Source organism: Triticum aestivum, chromosome 5D (assembly GCF_018294505.1).
Source record: "Triticum aestivum cultivar Chinese Spring chromosome 5D, IWGSC CS RefSeq v2.1, whole genome shotgun sequence".
In the NCBI taxonomy this organism is placed as follows: Eukaryota; Viridiplantae; Streptophyta; class Magnoliopsida; order Poales; family Poaceae; genus Triticum; species Triticum aestivum.
In genome coordinates, this window is record NC_057808.1 from 466,086,260 (window position 1) to 466,100,191 (window position 13,932).

General features: G+C 49.3%; 1 protein-coding gene across 1 annotated transcript; it reads right to left on the bottom strand.

Moving 5' to 3' along the window:
• Positions 1-2,406: 2,406 nt before the first annotated feature.
• On the bottom strand, positions 2,407-3,611 carry LOC123125547 (late embryogenesis abundant protein D-34). Its single transcript, XM_044546017.1, has 2 exons — positions 2,881-3,611; positions 2,407-2,782 (listed from the first exon to the last, which is right to left on the bottom strand). The coding sequence occupies exons 1-2, from the start codon at positions 3,517-3,519 to the stop codon at positions 2,621-2,623; spliced, it is 801 nt and encodes a 266-aa protein (XP_044401952.1). The 5' UTR covers positions 3,520-3,611; the 3' UTR covers positions 2,407-2,620.
• Positions 3,612-13,932: the final 10,321 nt, after the last annotated feature.

Here is a 13,932-nt window from a genome sequence, read left to right on the forward strand (position 1 = left end):
GCACTGTTTTGCATGAGAAAGAAGCGAGCCACGGCCTCACCGCTGCGTCGCAGCCAGAGAGGGTGGAAAAAGCGTGGCGTCTTAGGGGCGCAAAAAGAGGGGGAGACTATAATTTGACCTTTAGATGAGCTTGTAGAATCAAACCTAGAATTTCATATTTGACCTTGCATGTATGTGTACAACTCCAAGAAAATTAGCTCAAAACTTGATCTACAATAAGAGATTCAAAAAAGACAAATTCAACTATGAATGGTGTCAGCTTTGCATGAATAGTATTTGACACTATTCACATCCGATTTTTGCCTTTTTTGTGTTCTCTTAAGTGTAGTTCAATTAGGAGCTGAAATTTTTTGAGGTTGTACATCAAATATTGTTGTGTGTCTACAAACATTTTGAGAATTTTTGAACATGTTTTGAGTCTTCTAAAAGATTGATCTCATCAAAGGTTAAGGTGGGGACTCAGGGTTGACTGCTGGTGCTCGAGAGTGATAGTGGGGTTTGAGGCTTTAGAGGGTTAGTCGGGGTGGCGGTGCCGTTGGGTGTGGGAGGTGCTTCAGGACGGTGGAGGAACAATGTGTGTTGTTGGCCGTGGGAGGCAATTCGACCTTGGGCAGAGGCCAGTGGTGGAAGAATGTCTTTCTTTAAATCGGTCCCAAAGGATCTCAAATTCGTTAAGCAAGAAGAAAGTTGTCCAGTTAATTAACAGAAAACTGGGCAAACACCGTCATAACACACTCATAAAAGCAAGGCACTTCGGGCAACCTGGCAGCCCACGCAAGAAACACACGCCATTGAGGAGAAAAGTGTCGTCGATGTTGCAACCCGGTGTCATCGTCAGCACACCTCCGAGAGGGTGACTTGACTAAATCATCGACGGCCACCAACTAACTCGCACCACAAAACAAACGCCGAGGCATGTGCATGCCGAAGCCAAATAGTCGACTGCACGCATCGACGACCGGGCAGCTCCGACTCTATCGAGGAGCATTGAAGGAGAAATGCGCTGGGCCTGAGCCAGGCCAGCACCAAAGCCGACCACCCACCTCGGGTCATCGTCCCCGCAAGGTCCACCTCAGCAGCTCCGACTTCATACATACAAAGTGAGGCACGGCGACCCATCGAACACGCCGGAAGAGACCAACTACCAGAGCACAGCTGCAAGCCTGCCTCCACCCGAAGCCGCATTCGTTGCCGCATACAGGAAATTGGCATCCACATCACCTTACGGCCACCTGCCGACAACAATGTCGTGAATGTCTAGCCCATGGCGCAAACGGGTTCCGAAGCTCTTCAAGGCGACACCCCAAAGAGGGAAGTGATGATGTTGACGCCATTGTCCGACCCAGGCGGGCCTTAGGCTTTCACCCGAAGATCAAGATCCGAGGGTATGGGAGGACACGGGACTCCACGATGATGCATCCAGGGAGGTGAACCGACACCCACAGACATCGATACCGTCGATCATCAAGACTGGGCAAGGTTTCGTCCAGAGCAACCTAACACCACCAACCACCCCATGCACAACACCCTGTTGGCTCGCCAACCTCTCATAGAGCCCCCACGTTGTCACACCGGAGAGTCACCAAGCAGCACACCTCCCCTCTGACCAAACGCCGACGAATGAGATTCAACCAGATCTGGCATCCCACCAACGCTACGCCACCAGGATACGGGCCCATGGAGCAAGAGGGGAGGGGGCACACCCGCCCCTATTCGTCAGAGAAGAGTTGACTGAAGTTGCCGTGGCTGTCACTCGTGAGAGACATTGCTAGGGAATCGTCGCGCCGCAGAAGAGCAGACAAGATAGAGCCCAGAGGCCTGCCAGCGATGCAGTCAACCTACCTAAATCCGTCATGCTATGCAGAAGAAGGGGGTCGAGCCTTCCCACCCTAAGCTTCTGCTACCAAACAAAAGAAAGACGACCCCGCCGCCGCTCAGGCTTAGCCCGACGGCCTCCTCCGATGACGGCGAGGACTATGCAGAAGAAGGGGGTCGAGCCTTCCCACCCTAAGCTTCTGCTGCCAAACAAGAGGAAGACGACCCCGCCGCCGCTCAGGCTTAGCCCGGCGGCCTCCTCCGGCGACGGCGAGGAAAGGAAGGGGGGTGGGAGGGCGGCCCGGGCTAGGTTTCCGCCTGTGTCGCCTTGGACAAGAAGGACGTGGGGCCTTTTTGGAGAAGAATGTGAGAGGTTAAAGGGCAGTGGAGGAAGAATGTGAGAGGATGATGATTAACAGTGCACATCACGGGATTTGACTAGAACTTCAAAAGGAAAATCATCAGGCCGTCCCAAAATGTGCATTTCCAGACCACAGTTGCACATAACTTCAGCAATGTCCAGCGATGTATCAGCATCAGTCTTGGCGTCTCAGTCTCGGAAAGACAAATAAGCGTGTTCCGAAGAGTTTGTTTGAAGTTTAACGCCCGTGTTATTGTTTTGCACATTGACACTGCTGATCTTACACGTACTAACATTCTATACAAGAAACGACTAGACGAGCACACACCATTTTATTCGTACAAAGTACGGTACAAACCCAGAACCCTGCACCGCACCGCTGCGCGCCACCTCGGGCGTACGCTCGCGGTACAACTCTAGATGGAGGGAGGAGAGGCGCTACGCCTACGGGCGCTCCTGGTTGAGCCGCGCCGCCGTGGTCACCGCCTCCGCCACGCCGCCCGGCGTGGTCGTCAGGTCCAGCTTGTTCCGCATCTCCGCCGACACGACCCTCTCCGCGTCCTCCCTCGTCGCCCCCTTGTCCGCCGGCAGCTTGCTCCTCGCGTCCTGTCGTCAGTTGGTTGCCATGGAGTCATGGATAAACGAATCAATCATGGAGGAGAAAACGAGTATAACAATGAGCAGTAGAGTTCGGCGGAGCGCACCGAGAGGACGTCCCGGAGCTTGACCTTGTCCTCCTCGCGCGCGGCGCGCTCGTTCTGGTCGGCGGCCGCCTGCACAGCCGCGGCGATGCCCCCCGGGACGGTGAGGTTGGACCCCGTGGCGCGCATCTCGGCCGCCTGGACGGCCGCCGAGTCACTCTGGTCCACCGGCTTCGCCCCCGCGCCGGCCGCCGCGACGGCCTCCAGCGCGCGCCCGATGGTCACGGCGTCCTGGTCCAGCGCGCCCGATGGCTCGGTGGCCGTCACCGGCGCGGGCGCGACGAACCGGCCCACGACCTGCCCGGCGACGGACTCGGTGATGACGCGGCGGCCGGGCAGGTCGGCCTCGGTGACGGTGACGCCCGCGTCAGCGACGGGGCCCGTGAGCTGGCCGCGGCCGACGTGGCCGGCGCGCGCGTTGAGCGTGGCGGCCGACTGCATGACGGCCGCGGGCCCGCCCTTCTGCGTCTGCCCCAGCCCCAGCACCTCGTTCTCGGCGGACTGCAGCATCGCCGCGTCCCTGGGCGCCACGGGCTGCGCCGCCAGCACCCCGGAGACGTCGAACACGTCGCCGTACTTGATTGGCCGGTCGGCCTGCATGGCCTCCCCGCCCTCGGGCCTCCGAGGCTGGCCCTGGCTCATGTCTGTGTGGGTGTTACTCGATTGGTCACGGGGAAGTTGCTGCTCTCTCGGACTGACTGTGTGATGATCCGGCGGCGCTCTGTGGCCTGTGCGTGTGGCCTTTTATCCGGACTGCGTGGGGCGGCGCGGCGGCGGAGGAGGGGACACGTAAGGTTGACGAGAGGTGGTACGTGGAGTCGTGGCCGAGTTGCACTCGAGCGTGCGCGTCCGTGGCGGCTGCATGTTGTGATTCAGATCGACGCGCGTCAGCTGATGCTTATCGGGTCACTGTGCGCGCAGCCGGGGGACAGTGAGAAGATGGCCGCTGCGATGGGAAAAGAACCGCGCGTCACGTAGTTCTCGCGGTGGGGAATTCGGCTCCGGCGTGTCCTGCTCGCATCGTCTTTCGCCGCTCAGCGGCGGGAGCGCACTCGTGCTCAATGCTCATTGATGGCGGTGGGTTCCTCGCGGGGGTCAGTTGCCTGGTCGTGCACGCCGCCGGTCGAGCTCAACATGGCACCCACCGGGTTCGGGGGCGGGTAATGGCCGCCAAATCCATACCCGTCTCACTATTTTTTGCCCATACCCGTACCCGCACCTTGGGTTTTAAATTGTTCTCATACTTGTACCCGGTCGGGTGCGGGTAATACCCACGGGTTTAAATACCCATCTCGATCATCTTACCCAATTTCACACTTCATCACGTATTTCTCAATATTTACACATATTTACCCAACATTTTAGCATGCACACTTCAACATTTCAGTACATATATACGGCATTTTAGCATATATAGATGATGATTTGTTGCACGATGGAATAGAAAGAATGATACTAATTTTTAGAAATGGATAGCAATAAGCACGAAATAGATGCACTAAGCAATGTCCAGTTATATACATGGGTGAGTAGGCTGTACGTGAACTTCTAGAGAAACATTCACACCTATTCTTTTTTTTCAATTACAAGACAAACAGGATGGACACAATTTTCTCTAATTTTCTTTTATTGAAGGTACTTCTACATCCCCTATTTCGAAATAATCGACCGAAGGAGACTATATAATAAGATCAACAAAACCGTGAGTTCACACAACAAGATCAACGCATTTAAACAAAATCATGCACATGCGCAAGGGGAGAGGATTTTGGGTCAAGGTTAGCAGTTCCGTTAGCCTAGGATACAATGGCTAGGTTCTTTTAGTGAATGGCACATGGAGCCTACTGTTAGAAGAAATAAGTATATGGGTATGCGGGTGCGTGGGTGCATAGGTATGGGTATTGCATTCCCATACCCATACCCAGCTTACCCGATGGGTACAAGTTTTTCCCATTTATAAGCCCATTGGTATTTATTAGTCCGAAACCCTTACCCTAATAAGGTTTTTATTCGCCGGGTTCGCGGGTTGCGGGTACCCATTGCCATGTTGGGCTGAGGTCTACGGTAGACGTGGACATGCCGTTCTAGTTGTTCGAGCTAAATCCGGCAAATTTCGGGTAGTGGGTCTTGATGTGATAATTTTATCATGATGGTAAGAGGAGGCATCGTGTTTATCAGGAGTGGGCCATGATGTAAAATCCTACGGCCTACTTTGATTATAGGGGATGCTAGGCGTCAGCCGGCTGATCTTAAGCATGGGTCCGCCGGTCTAACAGCCGTTTGATTAGTCCCTCTGAGTTGTACCACGTCCATCTGCTCTATTTCATCTTTTACTTAGTCCATTTATTAAAGTAGGGACTCACCCACCCTCTGTATTTCTGTATTACTCTGCAACATGAATACCGCAGCCCACCATGACCAGTAGCATTGCTGACGTACACCTCTCTCAAATGAAATAGAACAAAGCCGACACTTTCTACTGTAGTGTCGTCACCGCTGGAGTATCTCTCCCATGCCACTGCTTACTCACCTCGTGTTGCAACATGAAAACTGCACGTTGATTTTCCCACAGATAGCATTTAACTTGATCTTTAGCAACAAACTAAAAAAGAATCACTAAAAAAGAAAAAATTGACCGGATGGAGCAATAAAAAGATCAAAACATGTTGGGAAACGATAGTTTGGCTAGGACGAGAGAAGTTTTGTAATGTTGCGCGACTAGCTTTGCAACAGATGATCCGGGTTTTGCTAGAGAAAATGAGATTAGCGGCCGGCTTGCAACAGAGACGGCTAATCTTGCCACATCTCAGGCCCGGCCTTGTAGCACGACAGTACGATCTTGTTGTAGAAAAAAAAATAGTTGCACCAGGAATCACAATCCCATGAGTCCAGCTGCGGCGGCTCAGGTTGCTGTGTGCACGACTAATTTTGCAGGACCATGCGGCCGACCTTGCAGCACGACAGAAAGGCTTTGCAGTAGAGAAAAATTGCAATGGCCAGACTCACATCATCACGGTCCGGCTTGCAGCGTCGCCCAATTTTTACGACACGGTGGTATGACTTCGCAATAGAAAAAATAGTAGCAGTTAGACTCACAACATCACGGGTTCGGAGCATCACCTGATTTTTGAAACACGACAACACGACTTCGCAACAAGAACAACATATAGCAGTTGCTAGACTCGCAGCGTCCTCCGACTTTTCTACTATGGCGGTCCGACTTAGCAACATCACAGATTTGGCTTTGCAGCAGCATGGGTTGGCCTTGAAGCCGGTCAACCTTTGTAGCATCACACATATGACTTGCGACATTGCCAACTGTCCTTGCATCACACATATTATCCATGTTGCACTAGAGGTTTTGCAACATGACTCATGTTGCGCTCGGGGTTTGCAACATGAACCATGTTGTGCTTGCGATGCAATGCGCCTCAGCTGCGACCTATCGTTTGCAACATAACTCATGTTGCGCTCGAGGATTTTCGACATAACTCATGTTGCCACTAGTAGAAAACAGGGCTTTCGTTCGGGCATGGCAAGCCCATTAGTCCCGGTTCAGTCACGAACCGGGACCCATGGGGGCATTCGTCCCGGTTCGTGAGCCCAGGGGGCCGGCCGGGGCCTCGTGGGCATTGGTCCCGGTTCTAGGCACGAACCGGGACCAATGGTCCTCGCTCCTGGCCCACAACCATTGGTCCCGGTTCGTGGCTCGAACCGGGACAGAAGGCTGAGCTTTAGTCCCGGTTTCTACCACGAACCGGGACAAATGAGTTGCCTATATATACCCCATCGCCACAGCAGAGCACTCCACAGTGCTCTGTTTTTTCTGGCCGGCGAGGGGAGGGCATTTGAGTGCTCTAGCTCACCTCCTATGCACATGAGGTGTTCGATGAAATGTCTGAGCCACACTAGTTAATCTTTCTCCTCTCGAAACTCGACCTCCGAGCTCCATTTCCCCGAGATTTGTCTAGGTTTAGCGGTCCGTCACGTCCCGTCCCCGTCTTCACCGCCGTCGATCGCCCGCGCCGATCTCGTCGCCAGCACCACCATGGTGAGCCTCTTGTTCTTATCTTCTTTCTGAAAGAAAAAAATTCTTACTTTAGATAGATACTTGTCTAATTTTGTTACTTTTATTATTCCTTCTTATTACATAGTGCGATGGTTTTGGTATCCGCCCCCGTCGGCCCTCGTCCTGTCTATGATTCGGATGTGGTATATATATTATCTTTTTATAACTATTTGGTTCATTTATTGTTTATGACAAATATGCCGACCAACGTGACATAGATTTTATTTATCTAGGAGGTGGTTGAACCGGAAATTCCAACCGACCCTATTGTCGAGAGGTTAAATTTAGTTGAAGAAGAAAACAATTACTTGAAGGAAAAAATAAAAAAAATTGAGGAGGAGAAGATGATATTGGAGTTGCATGTTGCGGATGTCGTCGATGATCACAAGATCAAGATGGATGCAATGCGCTTGAAGATTAGAAAGATTAGAAAATATGCCATTCATACCGAGGCTTGGTATCATTATGCCGTTGGATCAATTGTTACCTTGGTTGCGATTATGATCGCATTTGTTTTCGCATTGAAATGTTTTACATAGTTTCAATGTATGGTTTAATTAATTAGATGCTCTGGAGAGATATATGTTGTTAGATGAGAACTATGTATGTACTTTGGTTTTAATGTGATGATGAACTTCTATTAATTTGGTCACTTAATTATCTATTCATGATGTTCTGTAATGGTTTTTGACACACTTAATTATATATAATGCACGCAGATGAACCTGCAATGGATGTACGGTGACAGACACACCTCCGAGTACATTAAGGGCGTGCATGATTTTCTCGAAGTGGCTGAGGCAAACAAGCAGAATGGTTTTATGTGTTGTCCATGCCCTACATGTGGGAATACGAAGTCTTACTCTGACCGGAAAATCCTTCACACCCACCTGCTTTACAAGGGTTTCATGCCACACTATAATGTTTGGACGAGACACGGAGAAATAGGGGTTATGATGGAAGACGGCGAAGAAGAAGAGGACGATGACAACTATGTGCCCCCTGAATACGGTGATGCTGCAATGGGGGAAGCTGCTGAAGATCAAGAGGAACCAGACAATGTGCCCAATGATGCTGCAAGGGGGGAAGCTGCTGAAGATCAAGAGGAACCAGTGCCCGATGATGATGATCTCCGCCGGGTCATTGTCGATGCAAGGACGCAATGCGAAAGTCAAAAGGAGAAGCTGAAGTTCGATCACATGTTAGAGGATCACAAAAAGGGTTGTACCCCAATTGCGAAGATGGCAACACAAAGCTCGGTACCATACTGGAATTGCTGTAGTGGAAGGCAGAGAATGCTGTGCCTGACAAAGGATTTGAGAAGCTATTGAAAATATTGAAGAAGAAGCTTCCAAAGGATAACGAATTGCCCGACAGTACATACGCAGCAAAGAAGGTCGTATGCCCTCTAGGATTGGAGGTGCAGAAGATACATGCATGCCCTAATGACTGCATCCTCTACCGCGGTGCGTACAAGGATCTGAACGCATGCCCGGTATGTGGTGCATTGCGGTATAAGATCAGACGAGATGACCCTGGTGATGTTGACGGCGAGCCCCCCAGGAAGAGGGTTCCTGCAAAGGTGATGTGGTATGCTCCTATAATACCACGGTTGAAACGTCTGTTCAGAAACGAAGAGCATGCCAAGTTGATGCGATGGCACAGTGAGGACCGTAAGAAAGTCGGGAAGTTGAGAGCACCCGCTGACGGGTCGCAGTGGAGAAAAATCGAGAGAAAGTACTGGGCTGAGTTTGCAGCTGACCCAAGGAACGTATGGTTTGGTTTAAGCGCGGATGGCTTTAATCCTTTCGGGGAGCAGAGCAGCAATCACAGCACCTGGCCCGTGACTCTATGTATGTATAACCTTCCTCCTTGGATGTGCATGAAGCGGAAGTTCATTATGATGCCAGTTCTCATCCAAGGCCCTAAGCAACCCGGCAACGACATTGATGTGTACCTAAGGCCATTAGTTGAAGAACTTTTACAGCTGTGGAATGGAAACGGTGTACGTACGTGGGATGAGCACAAACAGGAGGAATTTAACATGCACGCGTTACTGTTTGTAACCATCAACGATTGGCCCGTTCTCAGTAACCTTTCAGGACAGACAAACAAGGGATACCACGCATGCACGCACTGTTTAGATGACATTGAAAGTATATACCTACACAAATGCAGGAAGAATGTGTACCTGGGCCATCGTCGATTTCTTCCGACCAACCATCAATGTCGAAAGAAAGGCAAGCATTTCAAAGGCGAGGCAGATCACCGGAAGTACTTGCTATGGTCAATGATTTACATGTAATCTTTGGAAAGGGTCCCGACGGACTAGCTGTTCCGAATGACGCTGAGGGACACGCACCCATGTGGAAGAAGAAATCTATATTTTGGGACCTACCCTACTGGAAAGACCTAGAGGTCCGCTCTTCAATCGACGTGATGCATGTGACGAAGAACCTTTGCGTGAACCTGCTAGGCTTCTTGGGCGTGTATGGGAAGAAAAAAGATACACCTGAGGCACGGGAGGACCTGCAACGTTTGCACGAAAAAGACGGCATGCCTCCGAAGCAGTATCAAGGTCCTGCCAGCTACGCTCTTACGAAAGAAGAGAAATAAATCTTCTTTGAATGCCTGCTCAGTATGAAGGTCCCGACTGGCTTCTCGTCGAATATAAAGGGAATAATAAATATGCCAGAGAAAAAGTTCCAGAACCTAAAGTCTCATGACTGCCACGTGATTACGACGCAACTGCTTCCGGTTGCATTGAGGGGGCTTCTACCGGAAAACGTCCGATTAGCCATTGTGAAGCTATGTGCATTCCTCAATGCAATCTCTCAGAAGGTGATCGATCCAGAAATCATACCAAGGCTAAGGAGTGATGTGGCGCAATGTCTTGTCAGTTTCGAGCTGGTGTTCCCACCATCCTTCTTCAATATCATGACGCACGTCCTAGTTCATCTAGTCGACGAGATTGTCATTCTGGGGCCCGTATTTCTACACAATATGTTCCCCTTTGAGAGGTTCATGGGAGTCCTAAAGAAATATGTTTGTAACCGCGCTAGGCCAGAAGGAAGCATCTCCATGGGCCATCAAACAGAGGATGTCATTGGGTTTTGTGTTGACTTCATTCCTGGCCTTAAGAAGATAGGTCTCCCTAAATAGCGGTATGAGGGGAGACTGACTGGAAAAGGCACGCTAGGAGCGGACTCAATAATATGCAGGGACGGGCATTCTTGGTCTCAAGCACACTACACAGTTCTACAGAACTCTACCTTGGTGACCCCGTATGTCGATGAACACAAGAACAGTCTACGCTCCAAACACCCGGAGCAGTGTGACGACTGGATTACATGTGAACACATCAGGACTTTCAGCAGTTGGTTGGAAACACGTCTCAGAGGTGACACCACTGTTTGTGATGAGTTGTACTCGTTGTCCAGGGGACCATCTTCAACTGTATTAACTTATAAAGGATACGAGATAAATGGGAATACATTTTACACGATCGCCCAAGATCAAAAGAGCACCAACCAAAACAGCGGTGTCCGCTTTGATGCAGCATCCGAGAGGGGGAAGGACACGTATTATGGTTACATAATGTACATATGGGAACTTGACTACGGACATGATTTTAAGGTCCCTTTGTTTAAGTGCAAATGGGTCAATCTGTCAGGAGGCGGGGTACAGGTAGACCCACAGTACGGAATGACAACAGTGGATCTGAACACTCTTGGGTACACTGACGAACCGTTCGTCCTAGCCAATGATGTGGCACAGGTTATCTATGTGAAGGACATGTCTACCAGACCGAGAAAAAGAAAAGATAAGGAAGCGAATACATCATACGATGAGCCAAAGCGCCACATAGTTCTTTCAGGAAAAAGGGACATTGTGGGAGTGGAGGGCAAGACAGACATGTCTGAAGATTATGAAAAGTTTCATGAAATTCCTCCCTTCAAAGTCAAGGCTGACCCAAGCATCCTGATAACGATGAAGATTATCCATGGTTACGGCGCAATAAGCAAATGACACAAGCGAAGAAAAAGTGAAGACTTTCTCCCGCAACTATTATGATGATACCATGCCAACTTTGTAACAGACGAGTATGATACCATTGTCCGTTTTGTACACGAAGTGCATCTAGTTTTTGCCGTAACCCTCTCAACTTTCTTGCACATGCTATGTGGATGAAATGATGATACCATGCCAACTTTCAACCTTTTCAGAGTTCATTTGAAATGCTTTTCAATTTTAGGGTCTTATAACTCAAAATAATTAGTAAATGCATGAAAAATGGTGCATGAAAAATAACAAATAAAATAAATAAGTAATTAGAAACAAAATAATATAAACTTTATTAAAATATATAAGTAGAAACAAAATATATAAGTATTTTCTGTTCAAAATCATTAAAAGCAAAAAGAATTTTCATAAAACTTTTTTTGATAGAAACTTTAATAGCAAAAAGAATTATCATAAAGTAAAATAAATAAGTAATTAGAAACAAAATAAAATAAAATAAATAAGTATTTTTTTGTAAGTAGAAACAAAATAAAATAAATAAAGCAAAAAAGAAAACAAAAAACTGGGAAAAAAATAAAAAATGCCACCTACTGGGCCACCACGGCCTGAATACGACTAGAAACCCATCAATGGGCCAGGATTCAGGCCCGCAGAAGGCCCAGCAGGCCCACAGGCATAGCAGTGCAAGATTAGGCCCGTAAGCCTGCAATGGAGAGGAGCTCGAGAGGGTTGGCGCAGCAGCGCTTATAAACCACTCTCGAGCTCTCTCAACTAGCGAGGTGGGACTAAACTTTGGCCGCGACGCGGGCAGCACATGTCCTTTGGTCCCGGTTGGTGGCACCAACCGGGACTAAAGGGGTGTATTGGTCCCGGTTCATGGCACCAACCGGAACCAATGCCCCCCTTTAGTCCCGGTTGGTGCCACCAACCGGGACCAAAGGCCGCCGCTTCCCGCCCTTTGGGCTGCTGAAAAGAGACCTTTGGTCCCGGTTGGTGGCACCAACCGGGACTAAAGGGTGCATTGGTCCCGGTTGGTGCCACGAACCGGGACCAAAGCTCTTGGTATATAACCAACACTTGTGAAAATTTTCATCTTCATCTCACAGTTGCCCCTGACGACCCCTCGACGACATCGACGCCGCCAGGCTGCCCCGACGCCGCCCGCGCCCGTCATCGCCGTCGCCCGCGCCCTCGCCGTCGCCACGCCCTCGCCCGACGTCATCGCCGCGCGCCGTCCCTGCCCCGACGCGCGCCGCCCCTGCCCCGCGCCCTCGCCCGTCGCCGTCGCCCGCGCCCGTCGTCGCCGTTGCCCGCGCCCTCGCCGTCGCCGCGCCCTCGCCTGACGTCGTCGCCGCGCGCCGTCCATGCCCTGATGCGCGCCGCCCCTGCCCCGCGCCCTCGCGCGTCGCCGTCGCCCGCGCCCTCGCCGTCGCCGACTGTAATGATGTTTTAAATATATTTTTTAGATATATGTATTTTTTTATGTATGTTTATATATGTATGTATGTATTTTTTACATGTTTTTTGTATGTATGTATGTATTTTTTCAACTGTAATGATGTTTTAAAAATACATATATGCAAAAGTTAGATTTTTAGAAAGGAATTTGAATAGGTTTTCAGCAAGGAATTTGAATCTGGTTCAAATTTCATTTGAATGAAATTTGAAAATTTTGAACTATGGATCAGAAGGTTTTTGGTGAAATGGAGTGTGGGTACTGTCATGAAGTTGGAGTAATTTTTGTGGTTGTAAAAGAGTTAGGAAAAGTTTTGTATATGCAAAAGTTACATTTTTAGAAAAGTTTTATGTATCTCGCTAGGAAAGGAAGAAGAAGAAAAAGAAGGAGAGGAAAAACGAAAATAAGAAGAGGAAGAAAGGAGAAGAAGAGGAGAGGAAGAAGAGGAGAAATAAATAAGAAGAGGAAAAAAGAAGAAAAAGAAGAGGAGAAGAAGAATATATCTATTTTTTCTTCTTCTCCTCTATTCCTTTCTTCTTCTCGTCTTCTTTTTGTCCTTTTTTTTTCTTTGATCTTCTCCTCTATTCCTTTCTTCTTCTCCTCTTTTTATTTCTTCTTCGTCTTCTTATTTTTTATCGGGTATGTCGTTGTCGATATACCCCCTCCCCGATAACATTATTTTCCCATGTATGTATGTCGTCGTTGTCGATATATATAACTCCCTCCCAGATAACTTCGACATGATGGACGGTCGATATTTATACCCCCTCTCGACCGTTATAACTTATACCACGGGAGCACCCCCCGGCCCTCTCGCTCGACCAAAACTCTCGAGGACACCCAAACCCTAGAAAAAACGAGTCGGTCTCCTACCCCCTCCCGCCGCGCCCCTACCCTTGAAGCGTTGCCGAGGCCACCCCAAACCCGGAATAAGCTAGGTCTACGTTTGCACTAATATATCCACCTGTTGTCATGTTTGTATAATAATTGCTATGTTGTAATATTTGCAGAAACAATGGAGCACGGACGAGACGAGCAAGCAGAAGAGGTGTTGGGGGACATAATCTTAGCCGGAGGTGATATCTTGTCGTATCTTAACGACAATGATGGTCTGGAAGAACAGGGTGAAGAAGCAGGCTACGGTGATCGAAGAGTGGAGGAGGAAAGACATGATTATGATGGCTCCGGTGACCCAATGCTGGTGCAAGAAGGATCCCGTGGTGACGGCTCCGATGACCGAACAGAGTCCGGCCAGGTAAATATATTAGTTAAGCCTGTGCTGACTAGCTAATTGATGCATTCATTGTTTTGGTATGTACACATATTAATTAACTCTCGTCTTTCTTCTTTTTTCTAGCCCTCCGGATCGAGCACAACTTCGGTAAAGAGACGAGGCCCGAAGAGAAAGTTGCGCTCGGATGAAAGGTTTGAGATCACAGCAATCGCGCGCGACGGCCAACCGATTGAACCCATCCAGACAAAGGATGCATTTGCTGCTCAGTGCGGG

Bases quoted from the DNA above. Each gene is read 5' to 3' on its own strand.
- LOC123125547 (XM_044546017.1), bottom strand. From the start codon at position 3,519: ATGAGCCAGGGCCAGCCTCGGAGGCCCGAGGGCGGGGAGGCCATGCAG. The intron at 2,783-2,880 runs GTGCGCTCCGCC...AACTGACGACAG, and splicing joins AGCTCCGGGACGTCCTCTCG to GACGCGAGGAGCAAGCTGCC.